Source organism: Convolutriloba macropyga, chromosome 14 (genome assembly GCF_964194025.1).
Source record: "Convolutriloba macropyga chromosome 14, txConMacr16.3, whole genome shotgun sequence".
NCBI classification, from domain to species: domain Eukaryota; kingdom Metazoa; phylum Xenacoelomorpha; order Acoela; family Convolutidae; genus Convolutriloba; species Convolutriloba macropyga.
Genome location: NC_134481.1, coordinates 18229892 through 18253524, shown reverse-complemented (window position 1 = coordinate 18253524; position 23633 = coordinate 18229892). Strand labels below are relative to the sequence as shown.

General features: G+C 35.3%; 1 protein-coding gene across 2 annotated transcripts in view; it reads right to left on the bottom strand.

Moving 5' to 3' along the window:
* Nucleotides 1-23633, bottom strand: part of LOC142353739 (uncharacterized) — a 36551-nt gene that overhangs the window by 3357 nt on the left and 9561 nt on the right. The window contains exons 2-4 of one of the 2 annotated variants that reach the window (XM_075406085.1): nucleotides 20733-20778; nucleotides 7515-7690; nucleotides 6942-7227 (exon numbers count right to left, since the gene is read on the bottom strand). In XM_075406085.1, coding sequence (XP_075262200.1) covers nucleotides 6942-7227; nucleotides 7515-7690; nucleotides 20733-20778 — 508 coding nt within the window. Of the gene's footprint in view, nucleotides 1-6941; nucleotides 7228-7490; nucleotides 7691-20732; nucleotides 20779-23633 lie in introns of both variants that reach the window. The other variant, XM_075406084.1, reaches the window with a different exon arrangement.

Below are 23633 nucleotides of genomic sequence, written 5' to 3'. Positions count from 1 at the left end.
TGTTTGAGTTTATTTGGCGATTCGTGGAGAACAGTGACAAGGCCTCGTTGTCAATTTACACTTTTCTCCACTCTCATTTACGATGAAGAAAAGTTACAATAACGTGGACGTATGATAAGCTACTCTTTTATGAGCGCCAGATGTAAAAGAGCGCCAGACGACACGAAAGACAAAAATGGCCAGAAGAATTCCGGAAGCAACTCGGAGCGTCGGAAATTTGCCTCTGTACTTGCAACCGAAGCCAATTACTTTTGTCTTAGAACAGTAACTCTTTACCTCTCCAGATTTTATCACCAAATTTGCTATAATTTACACCGCTGTTAAAACAAGAAACATCTGAGCATTGAAATTATTGGAAGACGTAATCAGACATAATTTTGACCGGAAATACCTACTGAAATCTTGAAACAGCAAAATTTCATATTAAAAACAAATGGTAACGTTGAAAAGTGGCCAAAAATTTCAGGATGGTCAAATACTGATAGGCTGAAACTGACAGTGCTCTAAAATGTCATGAAATAACTCAAAAATCAACTCTACGATCCAAAAAAAAATATTGAGAAAGATTAAGGCAGAAATTATTCTTTAAAAACAAACTAAACATAACCGACTACCGTCGGGCGGATTGCTCTCGAATGACCGCCGAGCGGTTGGCTTCCTCAGCAGCTGGACACGAGGGGGGGGGGGGGCGGGGTTGTGCACCGGAGGCTGATGGTGGGCAACACTGGGTTGGCGGCAACAGTGCGGTGGGCGGTGGAGTCATTAGTGGCGGGGGGGGTCAACAGGGGGGGGGGGGTGTCTCAACCTCTAAGAACCCCCCTTCACAAAAAAAGTATAAGTATCCAAAACACTTTTAGCTGAAACAGAGATGAAAGGCTCTAAGAGCACTTAATGCCCGCTGGGCGCTACCTGTTTATCCTGTTTTTGAGGACGAAAAGTCAAAAGCCTCACACGAAAAATCGTTCAAGCAAAAAATCGCAAAAAAAGACCGACAGGACTAATATAATTGCTACAAACTTCGTTTCAGAGCCATTTAACATTCAAATGCAAATACTGAAACAAAGAACAAGAAAACACAAACTTACATGTTTTTATTTAGAGCAATTGAGACAAAAAGGATAAACTTGTCTCTCTCGAGAGATATCTCAGAAAAAATGAATTCAAACTTTTGCAAAAAAATTTATCATGAAGCAGACAAAACAGAAATTTCAAATTCAAAAAAAAAATTGTTTCCTAACAAAATCGAGGCTCCAAAAGTATTCGCAGAAAGTAATAATCAAAGCAAACTTTCTGGGAGCTGCCTCCCACAGAGCTACCTCGTATTAAAAGAAACAAATTGCCAACAAATTGAAAAAAAAAAGATTTTAGAAAAAGAGCTAAGATTATTAAACAACTGATAAAAGCATGCTGACCAAAAACTATAGGTCATAGAAGAACGCTAGAAAGATAACTGCTAAAATGTGGAGAATAATAACATAGTAAAAATGATAGAAACAAAAAGACTACTTGAGTTTTCGAAATTTAAAAATCAAATAAAATATTGAAAGTAGAACAACAAAAACATCATATCATCTAGCATTCAATGCTTAGAAAATCTACGTAGTCATTCTCATGTATAGGAAAAAATTGAAAAAACTTTAAAAACTTTCATATTGGAAATTATGGAAAATTTTTTTCAATTAAGAAATCAATTAAGAAAAATTTCAAATATTCGACGCCAAATAAAAAACAAATCAGTCATAAAAAAAACAAAGATCAAAATCTGTGAAGGTGCAAAAAAAGGCATTGAAGCAATTAAAAGCAAAATGAAGCAAAAAACAAACCATGTAGAAAAAAAACCGACCAAAAAACAAAGCCGGCAAATTGCCAAAAATAGCCGCCGTGAACCCGCTTGGCGCACGTCAGGATTGAGACAAAAAGTATAGCTGGCAGACTGCCAGATAATAACCGCAACAGCTTTGTGAATCTGCAGTCTCAAAAATATAGTAAAAAAAACACCCAAAAAGAAATTTTTTTATTAATGATGAATTGTTAGATTTTGATTAACAATCTCTGCATATCTTACTGCTGCTTCTATCAGCTGCTCTTAAACCTTTAATTAGAGTGACACTCGTTGACGTCACCTTTTCTCTTTGTATTAGAGTAAACAGCAGGCAGCAAAAAATCTGACTACGAAATACAAAAAAGAAGGCCAATAATAGCCCCAGCTATCGCTTTGTTTCGTGTATTTTGATTTTGCTCTTATTTTGACCCTGGCCGTTTTCACTAGATTCCGTAGTTAGATGAGAGAAAGCAATTAATATCCATTCAGTTGAAACAATGAGTGAGGTAGGTCCGGAGTCAAACACGAAAATTGTGACTGATGTAAAACAGACGTTATCAAAAGGTAAAGCGAATTTTAAAAAAGTAGAGCGCCTAATTAACAGCTGTTGAGAGGCTGACGAAGGGTATTAAAAATATAAATCGACTAGAGTCGTAAAAATTGCTCGAATGACAGGGTGCGCAATTTAAATCAGGGGCTGTAGCCTTGATAACATTTTTCTTCATGGGTTCGAAAACACCAGCCGAAGGTAGGATTCGAAACCCGACCTGAGTCCGATTCCGTCACCTCGAAAGAGGTATTAACCACTCACTCTGCAATCAGGGCCCTGTCATCGAGTCTCTAACAGTCGGTTTCATAAAAACAAACTTTATTTCGCAGTGAGAGCAATTGAAATCCCTCCAATATCAACAAGAGCGTGAAAAAGTAACTTGAAAAGTCAAAGATTATTGTAGAAGTAAAGCCTAAAAACGTAAAGCAAAAAATATGCATACACACCTTTACAATAACTGTTTGTCATATAATCGAGAGCAGTTAAAAAGTGAAATGTCCAACTGCCGCATGTGAAAAAAACAACGAGAATGATTTTTTAAACAGCGTTTTCTGACCGAGACAACATATTACCCCACAAAAAACATTCAAGTTTTCCTTCCACTTCGTGTTTCGGCGTGACTAAATTCATCCCTCTAGTTTTATACAAAAATCATCAAAAGAAAATCAAACATAGCCGGCCATTGCCGGATTAGCTGCGAAAAAAATAGATGTATAGTCGTGCCGTATAAAAGAGAGAAACAGATGCACACATAAGTTGAAAAACTCACCGACGCCGCTCAAAAAGATATGAAAAAACAATCAGCTATAAATTAAAAAAGCTTGTAAAAATTTATTGCACAGAAGCCTTTTCATTAGGGACCTTTACTACACATATGAGTTCCTTGACCTTAAATTAATTCAAATTGAACTTTTAAAGTTTAAACTAATTCAAATTAAAGCTTTAAAGAGCAAGTCTTTTTAGTGAGTGAGGCAAGTCACGTATGATCAAAATTTAATCACGCAAGTGACCGAAAACTTTTGCTAGAGTGAGTGAGAAGAGATGTCAAGCGCACAGTTGCCGTTAGAGTGAAAAAGTTCATTCAGAAAATTTGATTTTTCCAGCTTTGCTATGTGAACAAATTTAAAACGAAAACAGAGCGTCAGACAACGAAACAATAAAACAAAGCAGGACAATTCTTGAAAAACAATCCAATGAATTGAATGAAAAACTTATACCTAAAGTACCAGACCCGCAGATCAATTAACAATGCCAGCAAAAAAAATAAAAGTTGAGAAGCTAAAACAACCAAACTCAACAAAGTATAATCATTGCAGGAACTCTGGAAGCTTTTAATCTGAAGGCCAACTAAAAGATACCATTAAAAGGAGGTCCACTAAAAGATACCCATGAACTCAGAAAGCAAGCCTTGACAAAGGTTTATCGGCCAATGTAGATAGAAATTGAGGAATATGACAACTACTTTAAAAAAAAGAAAATTGCAAATTTTCATATTTTTGCAATAATAAAAAGCTCAAAATCACTTTTTCACCCGAATCTGCCCTATAACATATCTGCAAAACCTAAAAAAAGTTTAATTGGACCGTAAAGATCGATAAAAAGATCTGAAAAATTTGATAGAAAGATCATAGAAAATGACAAAAATTGACAAAAAAATTGAAAAAACAATTGCAAGTTTTAAATAAATAAAGCTAAAATTTTATAATAATTTTTTCAGCGCCACTCCATTATCTCAAAAGGCTGTCCAGTAACCCAGTCTCAAGCTTTAATAAGTTTCATTGGCTCATAAAAATCCATAAACTTGGAAAATGACAATGAGAATCAGAAAAAAATCACTCAAAAAATATTTCGAAAATTTGAGGAAAAAAATTGTTAAAAACCACTCTATAACCACTAAAAACTATGCACTAATATATTATCAAGCCCAAGAGAGATTCCTTGCCCCCTTGGGCTTGAATAACTTGAAAAAAATGACAAAAATTATGAAATTTATCAAAAAAATTACTAAAATTGTGATATTAAAATGCTGAAAACGATTCCATGGGCAATAAAAAATTTACCAAAAACCTATTTTTGTGACGTTCGCGATGTTAAAAAGAAGTTGAAATTCGTGATTTCGATGTTCGCGATGTTAAAATGAAGTTGAAATTCGTGATGTTAAAATGTCGAAAACCATTCCATTAACACTAGAAAATATGCAGTAACCTATTATCAAACCCTAGAGACGGTTCTTTGTCACCTAGGGCTGAACATGACAAAATCAAAACATTACAAATTTTTAGAAAACTTGAAAAAAAATTGTAGAAGTAAGTATAAATTTACGGGTTTATGTTTCGAGTACAAAAATATTTAGCTCACAAAATGGTCATAAAAAGTAATAATGTCTTGCAAAAGACCTTCATCAACATTTACACACCTCAAAATTTTGGGCTAAAAAAATTCTTGAAAAATACCTTTTAACCTTGGACTACGGCCTTCCCAGTACCTTTACCACTCAAAGCACTTAGACGACTATTTCTAAGCGCGGCTAAGAGCATCTAATGAATCTTGATGCCGCTGAGCTTTGACTGTTTATCCTGTTTTGAAAGCTCAAAGTTATGAAAAAAGGTGTGAGAACCTCTTACAAAAACATAGAGGATAGAATGCCGGAAAACAGCCGCAAGAGATTCTTGTGGTCTGCATGAATTGAAACAACTAAAGAAATAAGATTGACAGATCGACCAACAGCTTTTTAATAGACCACTAGACATTTTGGTTAGATTGGTACTGTCATTTTTATGAGACACACACGCTCTAAGGAAAAATCCCTAATGGAGTTTATTCAAAATTAATATTCGCAATCAAAAACTCAAGATTCTAATACTCAATAATAAGGGCAAATACGTTTGGCACTACTTAGATGCACACTATTGACCATTAACTAGTAAATGTTCATACAATTTAAAGTTCATTAAGCGGGTTTAGAAGTCATTTGAGTGAGGTAAGTCAAGAAATTAACCAAAAATTAGAACAAACGACGTCACGCACACAAATTTTAACTGCACAGCCGAAGAAATCACTGAAACTGAAAAAGTCAATTTCAAGAAATTCGGTCGCAATAATCATCGATGGAGGCCACGATGTCCCCAATAATATTCGCTATCGCATCGAAGCTATTAATCAAATATTTGCCTCAGATGGTCAAACTACTTCCAAACACACTATCTCTAGTTTAGATTGAACGACATTATTGTGACAGAAAAAATTGCATGAAAGACCAACAGGACTAATATGATTGCTACAAACCTCGTTTGAGAGCAAAAAAAATTTAGCAAGAACACAAAAACCGCTAGAAAAACATACGAAACTGCTGGAAATTAAGGCAAAATGGTAAAACTAGCTGAAAATTGAAACAAAAACAAAGATGACAGAGTGCCGGAAAAAGCCGCTTTACACGCTTGTGGCCTTCCATGAATTGAAAAAACTAAAGAGATGAGATAGACACATTGACCACCAGTCCATTAATAGACCACTAGACTTTTTGCTTAGATTGGTACTGTCATTTTTATGAGGCACACACGCTCTAAGGAAACAGCCCTAATGGAGCTTTTTCAAAATAAATATTCGATATTAAAACTCGATATTAATCAGGAATTAGGGCATAAGTTTTTAATATATTACTTAGATGCACACTATTGACCTTTAATTAGTAAATGTTCATAAAATTTAAAGTTCCATAAGTGAGTTCAGAAGTCATTTTTTTGAGCGTAAGTCACGCAATTGACCTAAAGGCAGAAATGACTTCACGAACACAAATTTTAACTGCAAAGCAGTACAAGTCACTGAAGTCATTGAAAAAGTCAATTCAAAGAAGTCAGGGTAAGAAGAAACAAAAATCTGTTAGACGAAGTGAAAAAAAAATAGGAGCACTATAATAGGCTCATGAAAATGCTGACGCGGCTATTAAAAATACAGAGCACCAATAAAATCCAGTTCTTGCATTGTAAAAACCAAGAGCACCGCACTATGACTCCGCTCAGCTTACAGCTTCGCAGCTATAATAATCCTCTTCGTGTCGTCAAAAAACCCAGAGCACCGCAATGTAGCTAAGCTCAGCTTATAGCTTCGCAGCTATAATTAAAACATAACCGATTAAAGTCGGGAGAATTGCTCTCAAACGACCGGCGAGCGGTTGGCTTCGTCAGTAGCTAGGCAACGGTTTAGTGAGGCTAGATTTAGCTCAATTAAAGGGGCGTGCGTGGGCGGGGGCGGGGGGGTTGCAACGGGGGCTGATGGGGTGGCAACAGTGAGGGGAGGAGGGAGTCAATCTTTAAGGGCCGCCCTTCGCACCATAAGTTTAAGTCTCCAAAACAGATTCTGTGAATCGCATACTTGAAGACTAGTGAGCTGAAAGGCTCTAAGAGCACTTAATGCACACTGGGCGCTACCTGTTTATCCCGTTTTTCAGGACCAAAAGTCAAATGCGTCAGACGAAAAATTGGTCAAGCGAAAAATCGCATAAAAAGGACCGACAGGACTAATATAATTGCTACAAACTTCGTTGGAGAGCAATTAACAAGGTAATCGTACTTTTTCCCGAATAGTCGTGCATTTTTGGATTGGAGTACATCTCACAATCGGTCCACTTCATTATCTCTGTCAGAAACTCCATCTCAGTCAGTTTTCCAGTCTCAAGTTGACCCTCAGGAATTCCAAATCTTTTAGCCATGTATTTCTTACCAGCTGCTTCACTTTCGAACAAATGATTGATCATATGGTTGCTGATACCTCGTCCAGTACAACTTTGTATCTCAACAACAACCACGACGTTCTCTACTCCGGAAGACGCTTTGCTGCTCTGTTCGAAGATCTCTTTCTATATGTCAATATACCAGTACTTCATTAATTCATCATAGCTATATTTAAAGTCGTTTCATATAACTAAATATGAGAAGGCTTATTCTTAATGTACCGCAAATATGTGAAATTAATTGCTTTTCACAATTAATTGCTTTTCCCAACATTTCCTGCAATGGCAAAATGAACAAAATTATGCACTACTTATGCGTTTGATACTTAATCAAGGGCCGCACTAATTTTATTTAATTTACACCATAATAGAGCCTTAAAAACACCAACTGTCGATGGGGATTTCTCAAGTACTTGGTTGTCTTTCTGAAAAGCTTCACAGGCAACTCTGTGTCTTTTCCAATCACTCTTCTGGTGGTCTTTTGAGCAGTAGCTCACTCTTTGACATCCGCTACATTTGCGGAGATTCTTCATTCCTCCACACACTGGACACGAGTCCTTCGATTTCAAACCTTGAGATTCAGCGACACCTGTAAAAAATCTTTTACTGTCAAGGGAGTCACAATAGCAAGCCTAGTATGGTACCAGCTGTTCTTACACTCTTCAGCTCATATCTGTATTCAAGGTTACTTTGAATAAGGAGGCTGGGTAATTTACATTCTCACATGATGTTCCGGTCCCTCGAATCTGTTTTTTTAACCAGACAGACAAACAAAGAATAAAAACGAGTCATTGTCAAAAAACTGTTTAGGCATGAAATTTTACCCTGTTAATGTTTCAACTATTAGTTTTCAATGCCTCTTATTTTCTAATTCATTAGTCAATAACAGGCACTGAAAACTAATGATTGAAACAATAACAGGCTAAAATTTCATGCCAAAACAGTTTTTTGACAATGACTCGTTTTTATTCTTTGTTTGTCTGTCTGGTTAAAAAAAACAGATTAGAGGGACCGGAACATCATGTGAGAATGTAAATTACCCAGCCTCCTTATTCAAAGTAACCTTGACTACTTGAAATTTAAACATGAACGACTAACGTTGGTCAAGACTAACGGGCGAATTGCTCTCATACGGAGGAGGGGGGGGGGGGGGGGGGGGGGGTCGGTGACTGAGGGGGACAACATTTCAGATTCAGAACCGCCATCACACAATGAAATGTCTCCTCAAAACAGTTTTGGTGAATCGCATTCTTAGAGAACCCAGGGTACGAATTTTTGGTCGCTAAAACTTGGAGGCACGTACAATTAGCACGTGCAAAACTGGAATGCTAAGTTTTGCGGCCCTAATTTAGCGGCCCGCTCGCAGTAATGAAACCTAATTTTTGGCGGTGAGGCCAAACCCACTAATACTTTGACATTTCCCATCAAAACCTGAAGCAAAAGCACGGAGCAGAAAATGATTGAAATAGCTGAAAAACAGGAAAAAATAAGAAAAACTGGCGAAAACTTCTGGTTTAATAATTTGCAAAACTGTACTCTTAATTTCAATTTAATTAAAGTTTAACCCCCAGCGTACCCTTTGGTTCTCTAAATAAGTTCTTTGCAATCTCAGGGCACTAAGTCCCTCGGGCCGCTAAAATTCATGTGCCAACAAATACTTGGAGACTGGTAAGGCGTAAGGCTCTAAGAGCCCTTAATACCCTCCCGAAAGTTACCTAGTTATACCGTTGCTGGGGAAGAAAAGCCATATGGGTTAAAAACTCGGTCCAGCGAAAAATTGCATACAAAAGACCACAGGGCTAACCTTATTGCTACAAACTCTGTTTGAGAGCAATTAAAACAAACCGAATACCGTCAGACAGATTGATCTTGAATGACACGCAAGGGGTTGGTTTGTTTTTTATAGCTCGCTTAAACTTAGAAACAGCCGCAATACGCTATGGGAGGGGATAGCAGAAAGGAGTAGGGAAAGGGGGAAAAGCAGATTAACACAATACATGACATTCAGATAACAAAAAAAATTAAAAATTTACCGACTAACGTTGTGTGAATTGCTCTCAGACAAAGCAAAAATTATATTAAGTCTCTTTACAATAAGGTTAAAATTCTTTATTAGAATTTTTTATCGACTTTATAAAGCATTTGCAAAGAAAAACGATTAAGAAATCTTCAAGAGCAACAAAATTAGAAGTTATCTGCAGCATGTGAACAAAAATATGTTCAGAAACATTTATTTTACTTCATTTTAAAACTGATTGAAAACAAAGCATGTCGCAAAACAACCCGCTTTTCCCCCACAGCAGTACACCAGTTCCAATCAAAACAATACCTGCTTTATAAATAGGCTTATCTAATAATTATCTACTAATTTTTCGAGCTTCTCAAAACGAAGCCCAATCAAAACAAAAAATTTTAAACATTTCTGAATAGCTTTTGTGCGGCCAATGACTCTCAACAAAATCAGATAGAAATCAGATAAAACAATCAAACAATAACAACAGAAAAAAACATGTAAAAACAAACGAAAATTTTGCTTTGCGTAGAGAAACGAAACTGTAAAGGGCAAATCGAAATTTGAAAACAGAAATTGAAGCTTCTTCACAAATTGCAGCTTCTAGAGTAATAGTTTCGAGAAATAATTTGGTACTGCTTCTGTTCACTTATGGCGTATCACGTGAGACAAATAAGAACCATACATTCTAAAAAACAGAAAAAGACGAGGAGGCTCGGTAATGTGCGTACGCACATTAAGTTCCGACCCCGCTCATCTACATTTTTCACTTAATTGTCTACCAAATGAGGAAGAGGCAAAAAAATTAACACATCAATATATCGTTCAACAAATCAATGAGATCTTTCATTATCCATGATATTTCCTACGACTACAAAAAGAATGACAAATATAGGCAAAAAAACAAACGAAAAAATTTGTAGGAAAACGATGTTCCAGCCAACTAAACATTAAACTGTCCACTAAAAACATTAAAAAAATATTGAGTGCATTTGCCTTCAAATGAAAAGAGGACCACCCATTACAGTGATACTGGGAAAAGAAAAGAAAAACTTACAAAATTGGGCGAATATGCGAAAATCATAAATATTTTTGAAAAGTGGTTGTACCAAGGACAAAGACCATTTGAGGAAAATAAAACCATTAGTTCAATAGATAAGGGATGTGACTTGTCTTTAGAGATGCTAAGCTACAAGTTAACAGAAATAAGATTAGCGAACCTCAGAAATCCACTGTCTTTTTTTAAAAACAAATATTTTCATAATTCATAACCAACATAAGCTTTCGACTTGAAGAGTAGACAGTTTATCTTACAATTTCTTCGAAAATTAATTGCGCCTGTTATTAGTCGACAAAGTCATAAGACTATGAAATAACATTTAATACCAGCTGAAATAAAAAAATTTCAAACAAATTTACAAAACCACAGTGTTGAAGCCAATCAATTTATTAAATATTAATAGCAAGGAAGTTAAATCCTCATTTGCGTTTTTTTAACATCATAAAGAATGTTAGTAAAACGATTATCTCAAAAATGAAAGCAAAAAGAACAACAAAAATTGAAAGGTATCTAAATTTCACAAAATTCTTCTGAGATCTCTCAATATTGAGGCTATGTTACGGAAATGATACAACATTTTGAAATAAGAAAACGAAAAGCAAACCAGAGCAAAACGTGATAAATTGAGGTACAATTTTATTTTTTTAAATTTTAATTGAAAGTCAATAAAATCATTAGCTTTATACCGATATCAGATATTAGGATCATTTTTGTATCCATAGTCGGTCACTGAGACCTTTAATTACCCAATATTTGGCATACAACAAAACTTAACAACAAATAGAGGGCAGAAAAACTTAGCAAACTCTGCAAGAGAACGGTTCCGCAGCCCTTAAAACCAAATCTTAAGCAAACAAAAGACATGTTCAGTTACAAATTTTCTAAAGCTTTTCTCAGCTGGATTGTTAGGCAAGGTGACAAATTACCAAAGAAACAAGAGCAATATCAAAAATCGGCAACTATGCACAAAAATCACAAATTTCGTAGTACCAAAACCAAACAACCGTTCTTTTAAAACATCCGCCAAAAAATCAGTTTGTATTCTATACGAAAAAAGTTTGACCTGTATTTACTGAGAATAAGCTAAAAGTTGAATGAAATAAGACAAAAAATTGACAGATTCAAAAAATCACCAAAACTTTCTTAAAACACATACATTTAGTGACATAAGAGACATTAGGTAACAACCGAATGCATGATACAGATTCAAATACACCTCTTGAATAACCCATTTGGACCTTTGAATGATAGAATTAGTCATCGGACTGCGAAAAGAAAAACAACTCCATGCAAAACCCAATAACTCAATTAAAGTTTAATAAAACTCTTCTTCAAAGCCATAAAGAACATCAAATTCTTTGAATATAACTATATTTACATTTGGCCTTATTTCTACGTAAATCGGAGCTGTCATTAATGAGCTGTGAACGAAAAAAAGTTGTCAATAACTAACGTTAAAAAAACAAAAGCAAATTAATTTAAAAAGGCAGCACCATAAAAATTTTCTGATTGTAAGAATCCGTGATATAAAACCTATACCGGATTATGCTTGCGATTAAGACCATTTGTTGAGCAAAAAACAACTTCAAATACTAAAAAAACTGATGCATTTAGAATAATTATTGAGTTGAATTTGCAAAAAAAAACGGCAAAACTTTAATTCCAGGAGACGTTTATAGGTAACCGAGATTCAATTAGCTCTCTTGTGGAGCTTAGGGAGATTGTTTCCGCGTTTTCTAGTTTTCCACTTTCGGCAAACTTGAGCAAAGTGGACCAAAACCATATTTTGTGCAACTTTTGATGAGATACCTGATTTTTTAAAAATTTATGAAAACTTTAAGCCAAAGAAACTCCAACCAAAAAACAATAAAGCAACCCTCTTCTATCTCTAATTGTAAAAAACACTATCATTCAACATTTTAGCTTAGTTTAAATTATAATAGCAATATTGTGCCCAATTTTAGCAAAAATTACTGAAAATGTGAAAAAAAACCGTCGAATATTCACAACATTTTAAACCTCGATAACTCCCCGTAATAATGAAACTAAAAAAATCTTTTTAATTTCAAAACCTAGGATTGACGAGCTTCTTAATGATACAATTCACAACTCTACGATGAATATATCGATCGGCTAAAATTGTCAGAAAAAAGCCGCAATTGTCAGAAAAAAGCCGCAATAGCTTTGTAGACCTGCAATCTCAAAAAGATAGTAAAACACAGCCGAAAACAAAAATTTTTCATTAAATGCTGACATGTTATATTTTGATTATGTATCTGTATAAATTATTGCTAAATTATTGTTGTTACATTAGCCGCTCTTGAAAAACCTTCAATTAGAGTGACAGACACTCACTTAACCTTATCTCTTTAATTGAACTTTGAAAAGTCCATTTCAGAGTGAGAAAGTCAGTTTTGAGAGTGAGGAAAATCACGTGCGACCAAAACTTGATCACGCAAATAAACAAAAAATCGCTCCACTAAGAGTGAAAAACGACATCACGCACGCCATTCAGTTGAAATCGCATAGGAAGTTGAAATCACAGACTTGAAGTCGTTGTGACGTCATATGGTCAAAACAAAAATCGTGACGACGATTAAAAACATAGCCGGAAGAATACCGGAAACAACTCAGAGTCGTCTTCGTTAAACAATTACTTTTTAAATCAACTGGTCCCTACTAAAGTGACTACTAAAAAAATCAGTCAAATACGAAGATAGACAATAAAACCAACTGAACTAAAAGAAATAACATCACACCTATATTAAACGAACCCAATTATTTGTACGCAATTGAAAATATCAAAGTATGCAAACAGCAAAAGTCAAGCCATGTTAAGCTCTTAAAACTTCACTTTGGAAGAAAAATTTCAATACTGCAAGAAAGGGCCAAAAATTGTTACAAAATTTCTCAACTTCTGTAAGTTGTCTCAACCGATACATTACTTTACAATACAAAAACACTAATCAATTGATAACTAAAAAAATTTGTCGCTTTAACTATAACCATTAGTTGCTGCTTTAAATCATCAAAAAGACTGAACAAAGAGAACAATATTCAAACGCAAACATTCGTATGTAGTCAAAATCAGGCGCTACAAATATTCGCAGAAAAAGGATTGTTCCAAAAATGAGGCTGCCGAGTGTAGCTAGCGAAACCTCAGTGCCATATTATGTTAAGGAAAATCAATTGCAGTTTCAAAGGAAAATCAATCAATCAATCAAGTTCAAAGAAAAAAATACTAGTTCAAATCAAAAATTTTCAATTCAATTAGGGCAGGGCAGATAAAATTATAGGTCTCAGAAGAATGTTAGCAAGAAACATGCTACAATGTGGAAAACACGTCAAAAGATGAAAAATTGATTCGCAATTTCTGAAAAATCACAAAACTAAATTCGAAACTAATTAAAAATCAAAGGGAAGAAAAAATTGACGTAAAAACATGATTTTTTTGTTATGATGCAATAGAGGTTTAAGTACAACATAAACACATCTTCCTCTCTCAATAAGAAGTGAAGACAGCTCAATTGCGAATCAGTAAAAAAATTATTGTTCGAAACATGGTTAAAATTTTCACTAAATTCTAATGAGACATCGTCAAAAACAATACAATTGGAAAGAAAACGAAACCAAAAACACCTATGGTGAGCCAAAAGTTTTTTTAATGTAAATGAAGGTACAAACCGAAAGCGATGACAAAAACAGCCAAAATCGGATAGGTATGTGTACAATTTTATAAAACAAAAACACCCCTCGTCGAAAAGGGTCATCCAATTCAGAAATTATCAAAAAGACCTTGACATATTTATCAGGTTGTATTAAAAAAGAACCACTCAAAGCGCAAAAAATGAAGAAATCCAATAAAGAACTTGAAAAAGCAAACAATTCACAAAAAATTGAAAAATATGGGACAATTGCGCATTTCTAACGCATTATAAGTGCTCTCAGAAACGTTGTGGTATCGATTTCAGATGGTTGCATATTCAAGAGGCATCTATCAAAATTTACTTGTACAACAAACTAAGGTACAAAAAAAATTTGGGCCAAATGGACGAAAAGATGTAAAAAAAAACTGAAATCTGCATGCGCTAATTTCTCAAAAACTCTGTTCAAAGTCAAAGTCATTTACTGAAAGCAGCGGAGAAGCAAAAATTTCTCTTGCTCAGAAAACGTTAGTTCACATGACAACTTTACATACTACTCACAAGAAAACCAATATTTGTCTTTGTGAAGTCTGAGCATTAATAATTTCAAACTTTTATTTCATTACGGCAAAAATAGTATAATAATCAGCGACCATGAGACTTTGTTGGAGCTGACCGCGAATTTGGTGAGTAGATTGCGGCACGGAACAAAGAACGGATCGGAGAAGTTCTAGAGACAACCAACTACTTCTTCCTTGGCAACAAGAATGTTCGCTACCTACCATGCCCAGAATAATTTTTTCGATCATCAAAAGCTCTCGACAAACCGGCAAAACTTTAATTCCAGGAGACTTTTATAGGGCACCGAGATTCGATTAGCTCTGTTGTGGAGCTTAAAGAGATTGTGTCAGCGCTTTCTAATACTCCACTTTCGGGAAATTGAACAAAGTGGACCAAAACCATATTTTGTGGAATTTTTGATGAAAAGCCTGAATTTTTAAAAATTTGTAGAAACTTTTAGCAAAAGAAACTCCAAGAAAACAATTCAGCAACCCTCTTCTACGCTAATTGTAAAACAGACTATCGTTCAAAATTTTGTCTTAGTTTAAATTATATTAGCAATATTGTGCCAATTTTTAGCAAAAATTACTGGAAAAGTGAAAAAAAACGCCGAATATTTTAAACATTTTAAACCTCGATAACTCCCTGTAATAACGAAATTCAAAAATGTCTTTTTAATTCCAAAATCGAGGATGTACGAGCTTATTAATGATACAATTCAAAACTCTACGATGAATATATCGATCGGCTAAAACTGTCTGAACAAAAAACCCAGTGAGTATACAGTTTCTCTCCCCAACTAAAGCGGGGGTAAAAAAAGACATTAAAAACGTAGCTGGCAGATTGTCAGAAAATAGCCGCAATAGCTTTGTAGACCTGCAATCTCAAAAAGATAGTAAAACAAAGCCGAAAAAAATTTTTTCATTAAATGCTTAGATGTAATATTTTGATTATGAATCTGCATAAATTACTGATAAATTATTGTTATGTATATTAGCTGCTCTTGGAAAACCTTCAATTAGAGTGACAGACACTCACTTAACCTTATCTCTTTAATTAAACTTTGAAAAGTCCATTTCAGAGTGAGAAAGTCATTTTTGAGAGTGAGGAAAGTCACGTGCGACCAAAACTTTATCACGCAAATGAACAAAAAATCGCTCCACTTAGAGTGGAAAACAACATCACGCACGCCATTCAGTTGAAATCGCATAGGAAGTTGAAATCACAGACTTGAAGTCGTTGTGACGTCATATGGTTAAAAAAAATCGTGACGACGATAAAAAAAACATAGCCGGAAGAATACCGGAAACGACTCAAAGAGTCGTCTTCGTTAAACAATCACTTTTTAAATCAACTGGTGCCAATTAAAGTGACTACTAAAAAAATTCAGTCAAATACGAAGATAAACCATAAAACCAACTGAACTAAAAGAAATAACATCACACCTATATTAAACGAAACCAATTTTTTGTACGCAATTGAAAACATCAAAGCATGCAAACAGCAAAAGTCAAGCCATGTTAAGCTCTTAAAACTTTACTTTGGAAGAAAAATTTCAATACTGAAAGAAAGGGCCAAAAATTGTTACAAAATTTATCAACTTCTGTAAGTTGTCTCCACCGATACACTACTTTACAATACAAAAACACTAATCAATTGGTAACTAAAAAAATTTTGTCGCTTTAACTATAACCATTAGTTGCTGCTTTAAATCATCAAAAAGACTGAACAAAGAGAACAATATTCAAACGCAAAAACTCGTATGTAGCCAAAACCAAGCGCTACGAATATTCGCAGAAAAAAGATTGTTCAAAAATGAGGCTGCCGAGTGTAGCTAGCGAAACCTCAGTGCCATATTATGTTAAGGAAAATCAATTGCAGTTTCAAAGGAAAATCAATCAATCAATCAAGTTCAAAGAGAAAAATACTAGTTCAAATCAATAAATTTCAATTCAATTAAGGCAGGGCAGAAAAAATTTTGGGTCTTAGAAGAATGTTAGCAAGAAACATGCTACAATGTGGAAAACACGTCAAAAGATGAAAAATTGATTCGCAATTTCTTAAAAATCAAAAAACTAAATTAGAAACTCTAATTAAAAATCAACGGGAAGAAAACATTAAGGTAAAACATGAATTTTTTGTTATGAGGCAATCGACGTTTAAATACAGCACAAAAGCATCTTCCTCTCGCAATAAGAAGTGAAGACAGCTCAATTGCGAATCAGTAAAAAATTTTTGTTCAAAATATGGTTAAAGTTTTCATTAAATTCTAATTAGAAAGAAAACAAAAACACCTATGGTGAGCCAAAAGTTTTTTTAATGTAAATGAAGGTACAAACCGAAAGCGATGACAAAAACAGCCAAAATCGGATAGGTATGTGTACAATTTTATAAAACAAAAACACCCCTCGTCGAAAAGGGTCATCCAATTCAGAAATTATCAAAAAGACCTTGACATATTTATCAGGTTGTATTAAAAAAGAACCACTCAAAGCGCAAAAAATGAAGAAATCCAATAAAGAACTTGAAAAAGCAAACAATTCACAAAAAATTGAAAAATATGGGACAATTGCGCATTTCTAACGCATTATAAGTGCTCTCAGAAACGTTGTGGTATCGATTTCAGATGGTTGCATATTCAAGAGGCATCTATCAACATTTACTTGTACAACAAACTAAGGTACAATAAGAAATTTGGGCCAAATGGACGAAAATATGGCTAACAACTCAAATCTGTATGCGCTAATTTCTAAAAAAAACTCTGTTCAAAGTCAAAGTCATTTACTGAACGCAGCGGATGAACCAAAAATTTCTCTTGCTCAGAAAACGTCAGTTCACATGACCACTTTACACACTAACAAAAAAACCAATACTTTTCTTTGTGAAGGCTGAACATTAATAATTTCTTTAAACTTTTATTTCATTACGGCAAACCTCCTAGTATAATAATCAGCGACCATGAGACACATTGTCGGAGCTGACCGCGAATTTACCGAGTAGGTTGCGGCACGGAACAAAACACGGATCGGAGAACTTCTAGAGACAACCAATCACTTCTAGCTTGGCAACAAGAATGTTCGCTAACTACCATGCCCAGAATAATTTTTTTGATAATCGAAAGCTCTCGACAAACCCAAGCCTATGAAAGTCTCATTTGGGACAGATTTTGTAAAGATTATCTGCCAAATTTGCCTAATCGACAAAAATGGCGACCTACAGCAAATGAAACTCCTAAAGAAGGCGATCTCGTTTAACTGATCGAAGACAGCAACCAGCGAGGATATTATAATCTGGGTCGAGTTACGGAGACCATCGATGTGTCTGACGGTGTGACTTGATCAGCTTAAGTTTAAACAAGCAACGGAGTTTACAAGAGACCAGTAGTGAAGCTCGCTCCTGTCATACCTAATAGGAAAGATGCTTTTGTGATGAAAAACAGGGCCGGCGATGTTAAGGCCGAGCATAAATAAATTCTTCAAATTTTAATTTTTGTTAAAAGAACAAATTTAGAGAAGCATGCAACGCAAACTTGATTCACTACATGTCGACAAATTTTGTTCTAAATATAATAACACGGAGTACGCTTTATCTTTTTTTTGATTTTTACGTCAATTCTACACCGAAAACCTGACATGAATTTGGAATATTCTATGGATAATCTACATGGCTAACCACCAACTCCTGACGTCATTATTGCATAGAAAAATTGACGTTTCTGAGTTATGTCGACATAGTTGGGTTCACCCAATCAACGATTGAGAGTTGACATGTACAACAAGAATAACTACCGATAGACATAACTGGCACCACAACCAGAGAGGAGCGGAAAACTTAAGTTTCAATGTTAAACTGATAAAAATTGCGGATTGTCGCAATCTCACTTGAGCAGTAAAGTACTGTGTCTTGCTAGCATGAAACTTGCAATTTAGCTAACCATCGATTTGGTATTGAAAGTTTGAGTAACAAATCGCACCAAATCGTCACGCACGCAAATCAGTCAAACAATTGAAAATGAACAAATACAAAATTGTGGTGAGCGCAACGTCGAATATTCACAAACATAGATTGCTGGAATAGCTGCGAAAGAACAGACTTGCGTGCCGTATAATAGATAGAGACAGATATAATTTGAAAAAGTTATCAACGGCGCTCAAAGAGCTATGTAAAAAACGTTTAGCGATAAAATAATAAAGCTTGTTCAAATTCATCGCACAGAAACCTTTTCATTAGGGACATGTATTACACATATGAGTTCCTTGACCTTAAACAAATTCAAATTAAACTTAAATTTTAAAGCGCAAAAGTCAATTTATTGAGCGAGGTAAGTCAAGTATGATCAAAATCTAATCACGCAAATGAGCTAAAAACATTTGCTAAAGAGAGTGAGAAATGGCGTCACGCGGGCAAATGCCGTTAGCCAGAGGAAGAAGTCATTGAGAAAATTTGACTTCAAATTTTTTGTGTGAACAGATGTAAAGCGAAAAAGAGCGTCAGACGACGAAACAAAAAAAACAACTGCACCGCCATGTAGCACCACTCAGCTTAAAGCTTCGCAGCTATAATAAAATTTTTTGGAACACAGCAGGACCAGTACTGAACTAACATCCAAAGAATAAAACTAACTGATGACTTAAAAATCAACATTTTTTCAGCGGGATCAAACGTTGAAAGTCAACAAAGCCTATGATCCTACATGCACACAAAGACAAACAATTAAACACAGTCACCATATTGTCTGAAAATAGCCACCGTTGACGCGCTCCATGCGCTCGGCGCTCCGGATTGAAATAGAAAAGAAAAAAGAAGAGATTGACAGAATTTCCTGAGTTTCAAAACGAGTTCTAATTCGGTGTGAATTTTCAGTTAGATTCTAAAAATATATTTAATTCAGCCACTAGACCAAAAATTATTGAGCTTAACACTAATGCCAGCGAGCGAACGCTTTAACAAGGATAATTTTGAGAACCTAATGCACTACCATTTAATGAACGGGCTTCATCGGTTTATCCCGTTTCTTTTTGATTTTGCTCTTTTGACTTAGACTGTTTTCAGTATATTGCGTAATAATTTAAAGTAAGACAACGTCACCCCGCAAAGCCACTCGTTATTTCGCTTCACTTCTTGTTTCGGCATAACCAAAATCGACATTTCAATTTGACTTCCAAAATCATAAAAATGTGTGTGCAGATATTTAAAGTCCCAATACAATTCAAATTCTTTGAATTGAAAAAAAAGGAGCACAATAATAACCTGCTGAGAAGATGGGAGATTTTATTTAACAAAATGAAAGCTAAATTCCTCTCGAAAATCGAGAATCTGTTTTGACATCAGTTCCACGCTACAATATAAAAGAAGTTTGAGAAAGAATCCCTTTTCAAAACTACTCACTTTTTCTCCCCTTTTCTTCTCTAGCGCGACTAAAATCACCACTGTAAGTTTAGATTCTCTTTGGTATCAAAAACTTGAAAAAACTATCGCTATCATAGCTATCACTAAATTATTTATCTAGCCAACTGTGCGAATTGCGGTAGACTCTGACTGACTAATATAGAGGTGAAATTTAAAGAAGAGCTCTGAAAATGCCGTATGTTAATAAAAAAAGGTCGCTGGCTTATAGAAAATGTTTCACGTCTACCTTTCTCGTTCGCTCATAATACTAAGCAGCTTAAAATCTCAAAGAGCAATTCAGATCACGCAAAAATCAAGAGTGAAAAAAATTAAAAGAAAAAGCGATTCATTCAACCGAGCAAAAAAATTCTCCAGCAAAACCAATCAAGTAAACCATTTCGCATATAAAGTCACACAAATTACAATTATTACTTCAAACAACGTTAAACACTTAAGCAATTAAACACTCATTTTACGGACCACATTGACTTCGTGCATTTGCGCATTGAGTTCCGTTCCCTCTTAAGCCTTCCACAAGCCTAGCTTAAATTCTCACTGTTCTTGTGATCTGTTTGGCGGGGAGGGGGTGTAATTGTTCTGAAGGGATTCAATTGATATTTACAGTTTATACAGAGCAAAAAATTTTGAGACCAATTCCGGCATACTTCACTTGACTCAGCAAACTGACACAAAGTGATTTCAACAGCGTGAATTTGCAAGAGCAATTTAGTTCAGCGAAATTCAAGAGTTCAGGCAACAATTCATCTGAAAAGACAAGTTTCTCAAGCACAAAATTTGCACAGAAAAGAAGTCATTATAATAGTTGATGCAAATTTTGCCTCAAAGCATCTTTTTGAACCATTCCGATTTCTGATAACGTGTTGAAATTTGGAAGGTTGCGAAGTGCACATAAAACAATTGCAGTTATAAAAGAATTAAACAAGAGGGAGACTAAAAGAGTACGTACTCTCGCGTTCAGGGGCTGCTGCTACATGTTGCGTCATTTGTTCATCCTAAATAAATAGAACAAGGCTAATTCAGTGTTTTAGATGGATGACGTACAATTTTTGAATTCAGTCCACCAGAACTACAACTGAACAAACCAGAACATACACAATGTTCGGACAATCGGATTTGACTCGAGCAGCTGAAATGTAAAGCGGAAGTCAAAGGAATATAAGTCAAAAACATAAAGCAGCGAGTATAAATTGACTACTGCTTTTGACTTTACCAGTTGTCAGTGGTGTGAAGAGAGGTCTGCAGGTCGAGTGAACCATTTGAATACAACCGATTAAAGTCGGTCTACGAAATAATCTCAAGCCCAAGAAGACGGGTTAGTTTCGCCACCTTAAGTTTACCGAGCGAAATTTACTTAGTGCGAGGGGGGTTTAAAAGCGCGGGCATTAACAATAAACTTGTCCACAAATTTAGACGACACGTCAGAAAAACTATATGGGGAAGATGGTGGTTTCTTTACGGTGAGCGGGCCGGCAGGCGGTTTAAAACTATCATGAACTGCACTCCACACCATGAATTTGTTTTCTCAAAAATTTTAGAGAATCATAAACACTCGCAGACCAAGCACAAACTGCAGTTTTACATGGTAAACTGCCTGTATTTAAAGTCAATTTTAGTTGAAAACTTATCAGCCGCTTCCATTTGGTTTCATATAAATCGACGGAAAAGTTCTAATAAACTTTTCTAATTGTAATTTCTAATAAACTAACAATCTTACTCACAAATAAAATCTAGATAACGTTGGCCAATTCTCTATAAGCAGTAGTGGGTTCTGTCTAACGTGCAATTTGTTCAACTTGCTCAGGCCTCAATTTTAAGCAAGATTCCGCATTGTAAATTCAACTTAATGAGCAAGATGAACGTATTTCATACAGGATTCAACGTTGTGCTCTTACGAAAAATTGGCCAACCTCTATCTGAATTTTCTCTGGATATAGTCTTGTCGGTTCTTCCAAATTAAGATTTTTTAAAACCTCATGATTATGCATCGATTGATAGAAAAAGCATAGGAAAGCAAGAGATGTTCACTACAATTGGCTTCTAAAACAGGAAAATGACCAATTCAAATTCCATTTTGTGCCATTACTTTGTCAACGATTATACTTGACGACTCGTAGGGCTATTACAGCACTGCTCAGAGACCTAAGGCCCCTGCGCTTTACCAGTTTGCTTTGTTCATCAAAACAAAAAGTCACGAAATTTAACGTTCAGACGAGCAAAACGGCCAGACGAAAAATTGACAGCACGATAAATTGCTTTATGAAAAGCGACAAGACCAAAACATTTGCGATTAAAAACGAGTGTTGTTCAGATTTTAAGTTGCTTATATAAAACCAATTTCGGAACTGTCAAAATTTGAGCGAAAAAGGAGCGAAAAAAGGAGAAAATTTACCGGAATTATTCGGGAAAAATATTAGTGTCTCCGCTCGTAAAAGATCGGACGGATCCAGAACACACTCATTAACATGAGAACCAAGAAAACGGCCTATTGCGAGACAACTGAATCTAACAGTTTCTGACTGCAAACGAAACTGCCACCATCTGGCAACTTAGTTCAAGAGTCGTGGCTAAGATACTGAAAAAGTACTATTTGAAGTCCAATGAAGCCGTCCAAATTTTATCAGAACGAAGTGGACGAAAACATTAAAAAAGTGCCAAAAAATATTGCATGTACCAATGCATGCAAAACAATAGCTGGCAGATTGCAGATATACATTGAGCTGCAATAGCTCAAACATACTGAACGGCAAAATTAAGTTAGCACCCCCTATTTTCACGAAGTGAAAACTCAATTTTCGAACTTCCAAGAACCGCCCTTCCATAAGCATAAGTCGCCAAAAGTTTGTGAATCGCATACTTGGAGACTAGTGAGCTGATAGGCTCTAACAGAACTTAAAGCCCGCCGGGCGCTACCTGTTTATCCCGTTTTTGAGGACGAAAAGTCAAATGGGTCAAACGAGCAAGCGGTCAAGTGAAAAATCGCATTAAAAGACCAACAGGACTAACATAATTGCTACAAATTTCATTTAAGAGAAATTAAACAGTTTTTAAGCAACTGATCGTCAATACTTGTCCTCTCGCATGCATATAAAACAAAGTTCACTTACCAGAAACCGCAATGTAAATTTGATGAACTCAATCCCAGTTTCCCAATAAAGAAAGTTGTCACAAGATCACAATTCATTCCCATTTTTTTCTCTCTAATTTTTAACGGAAGTGCAAGTTAAGGGGTGCTTACTTACTTTAGCCGATCAGTTTAGATCTGCATTCTCAAACTAAAAATGGAAAAATGATACCAAAATAAAAAAACAATCTCGCAAACCTTGTCTTGATTTTAGAAGCTGCCCTCAATTAAACTTCAATTAGATTGAGGCTTCCTCATTTGACTGTAAATCTTCAAATTAAAGCCAATTTGAGACACTGCTCATTTTGTGACTAACATATGCAGAAAAGCCCATTTTTATTTGTGAAACAAAAAAATACAAGAATGGCCCAGGGCTTAGCACCGCCAAAAAGTTGACACAAGCGCTTTTATATCTGCTTGACTTTGCTGTGTTTTTACCGAAAAAATTCTATACTAATATAGCCAATGCTTTGGTACAAGCTGCTTTTATATCACATAAATGAGAGAATAACTCATTTTTTATCAACTTCCATTTGATTTTGTCAACAAGAAACATAGCTGGCAGATTGCCAGAAAATAGCCGCAATTGCTTCGTAGATCTGCAGAACCAAAAAACAGTAAGAAAGACAGACCAAAAAATTTGTCGCCTTTTCATTGAAGGCTGATATGTTATTTTTTTATTTGAAATCTGGATAAGTTTTTGCTGCCTCTAATAGCTGCTCTCAA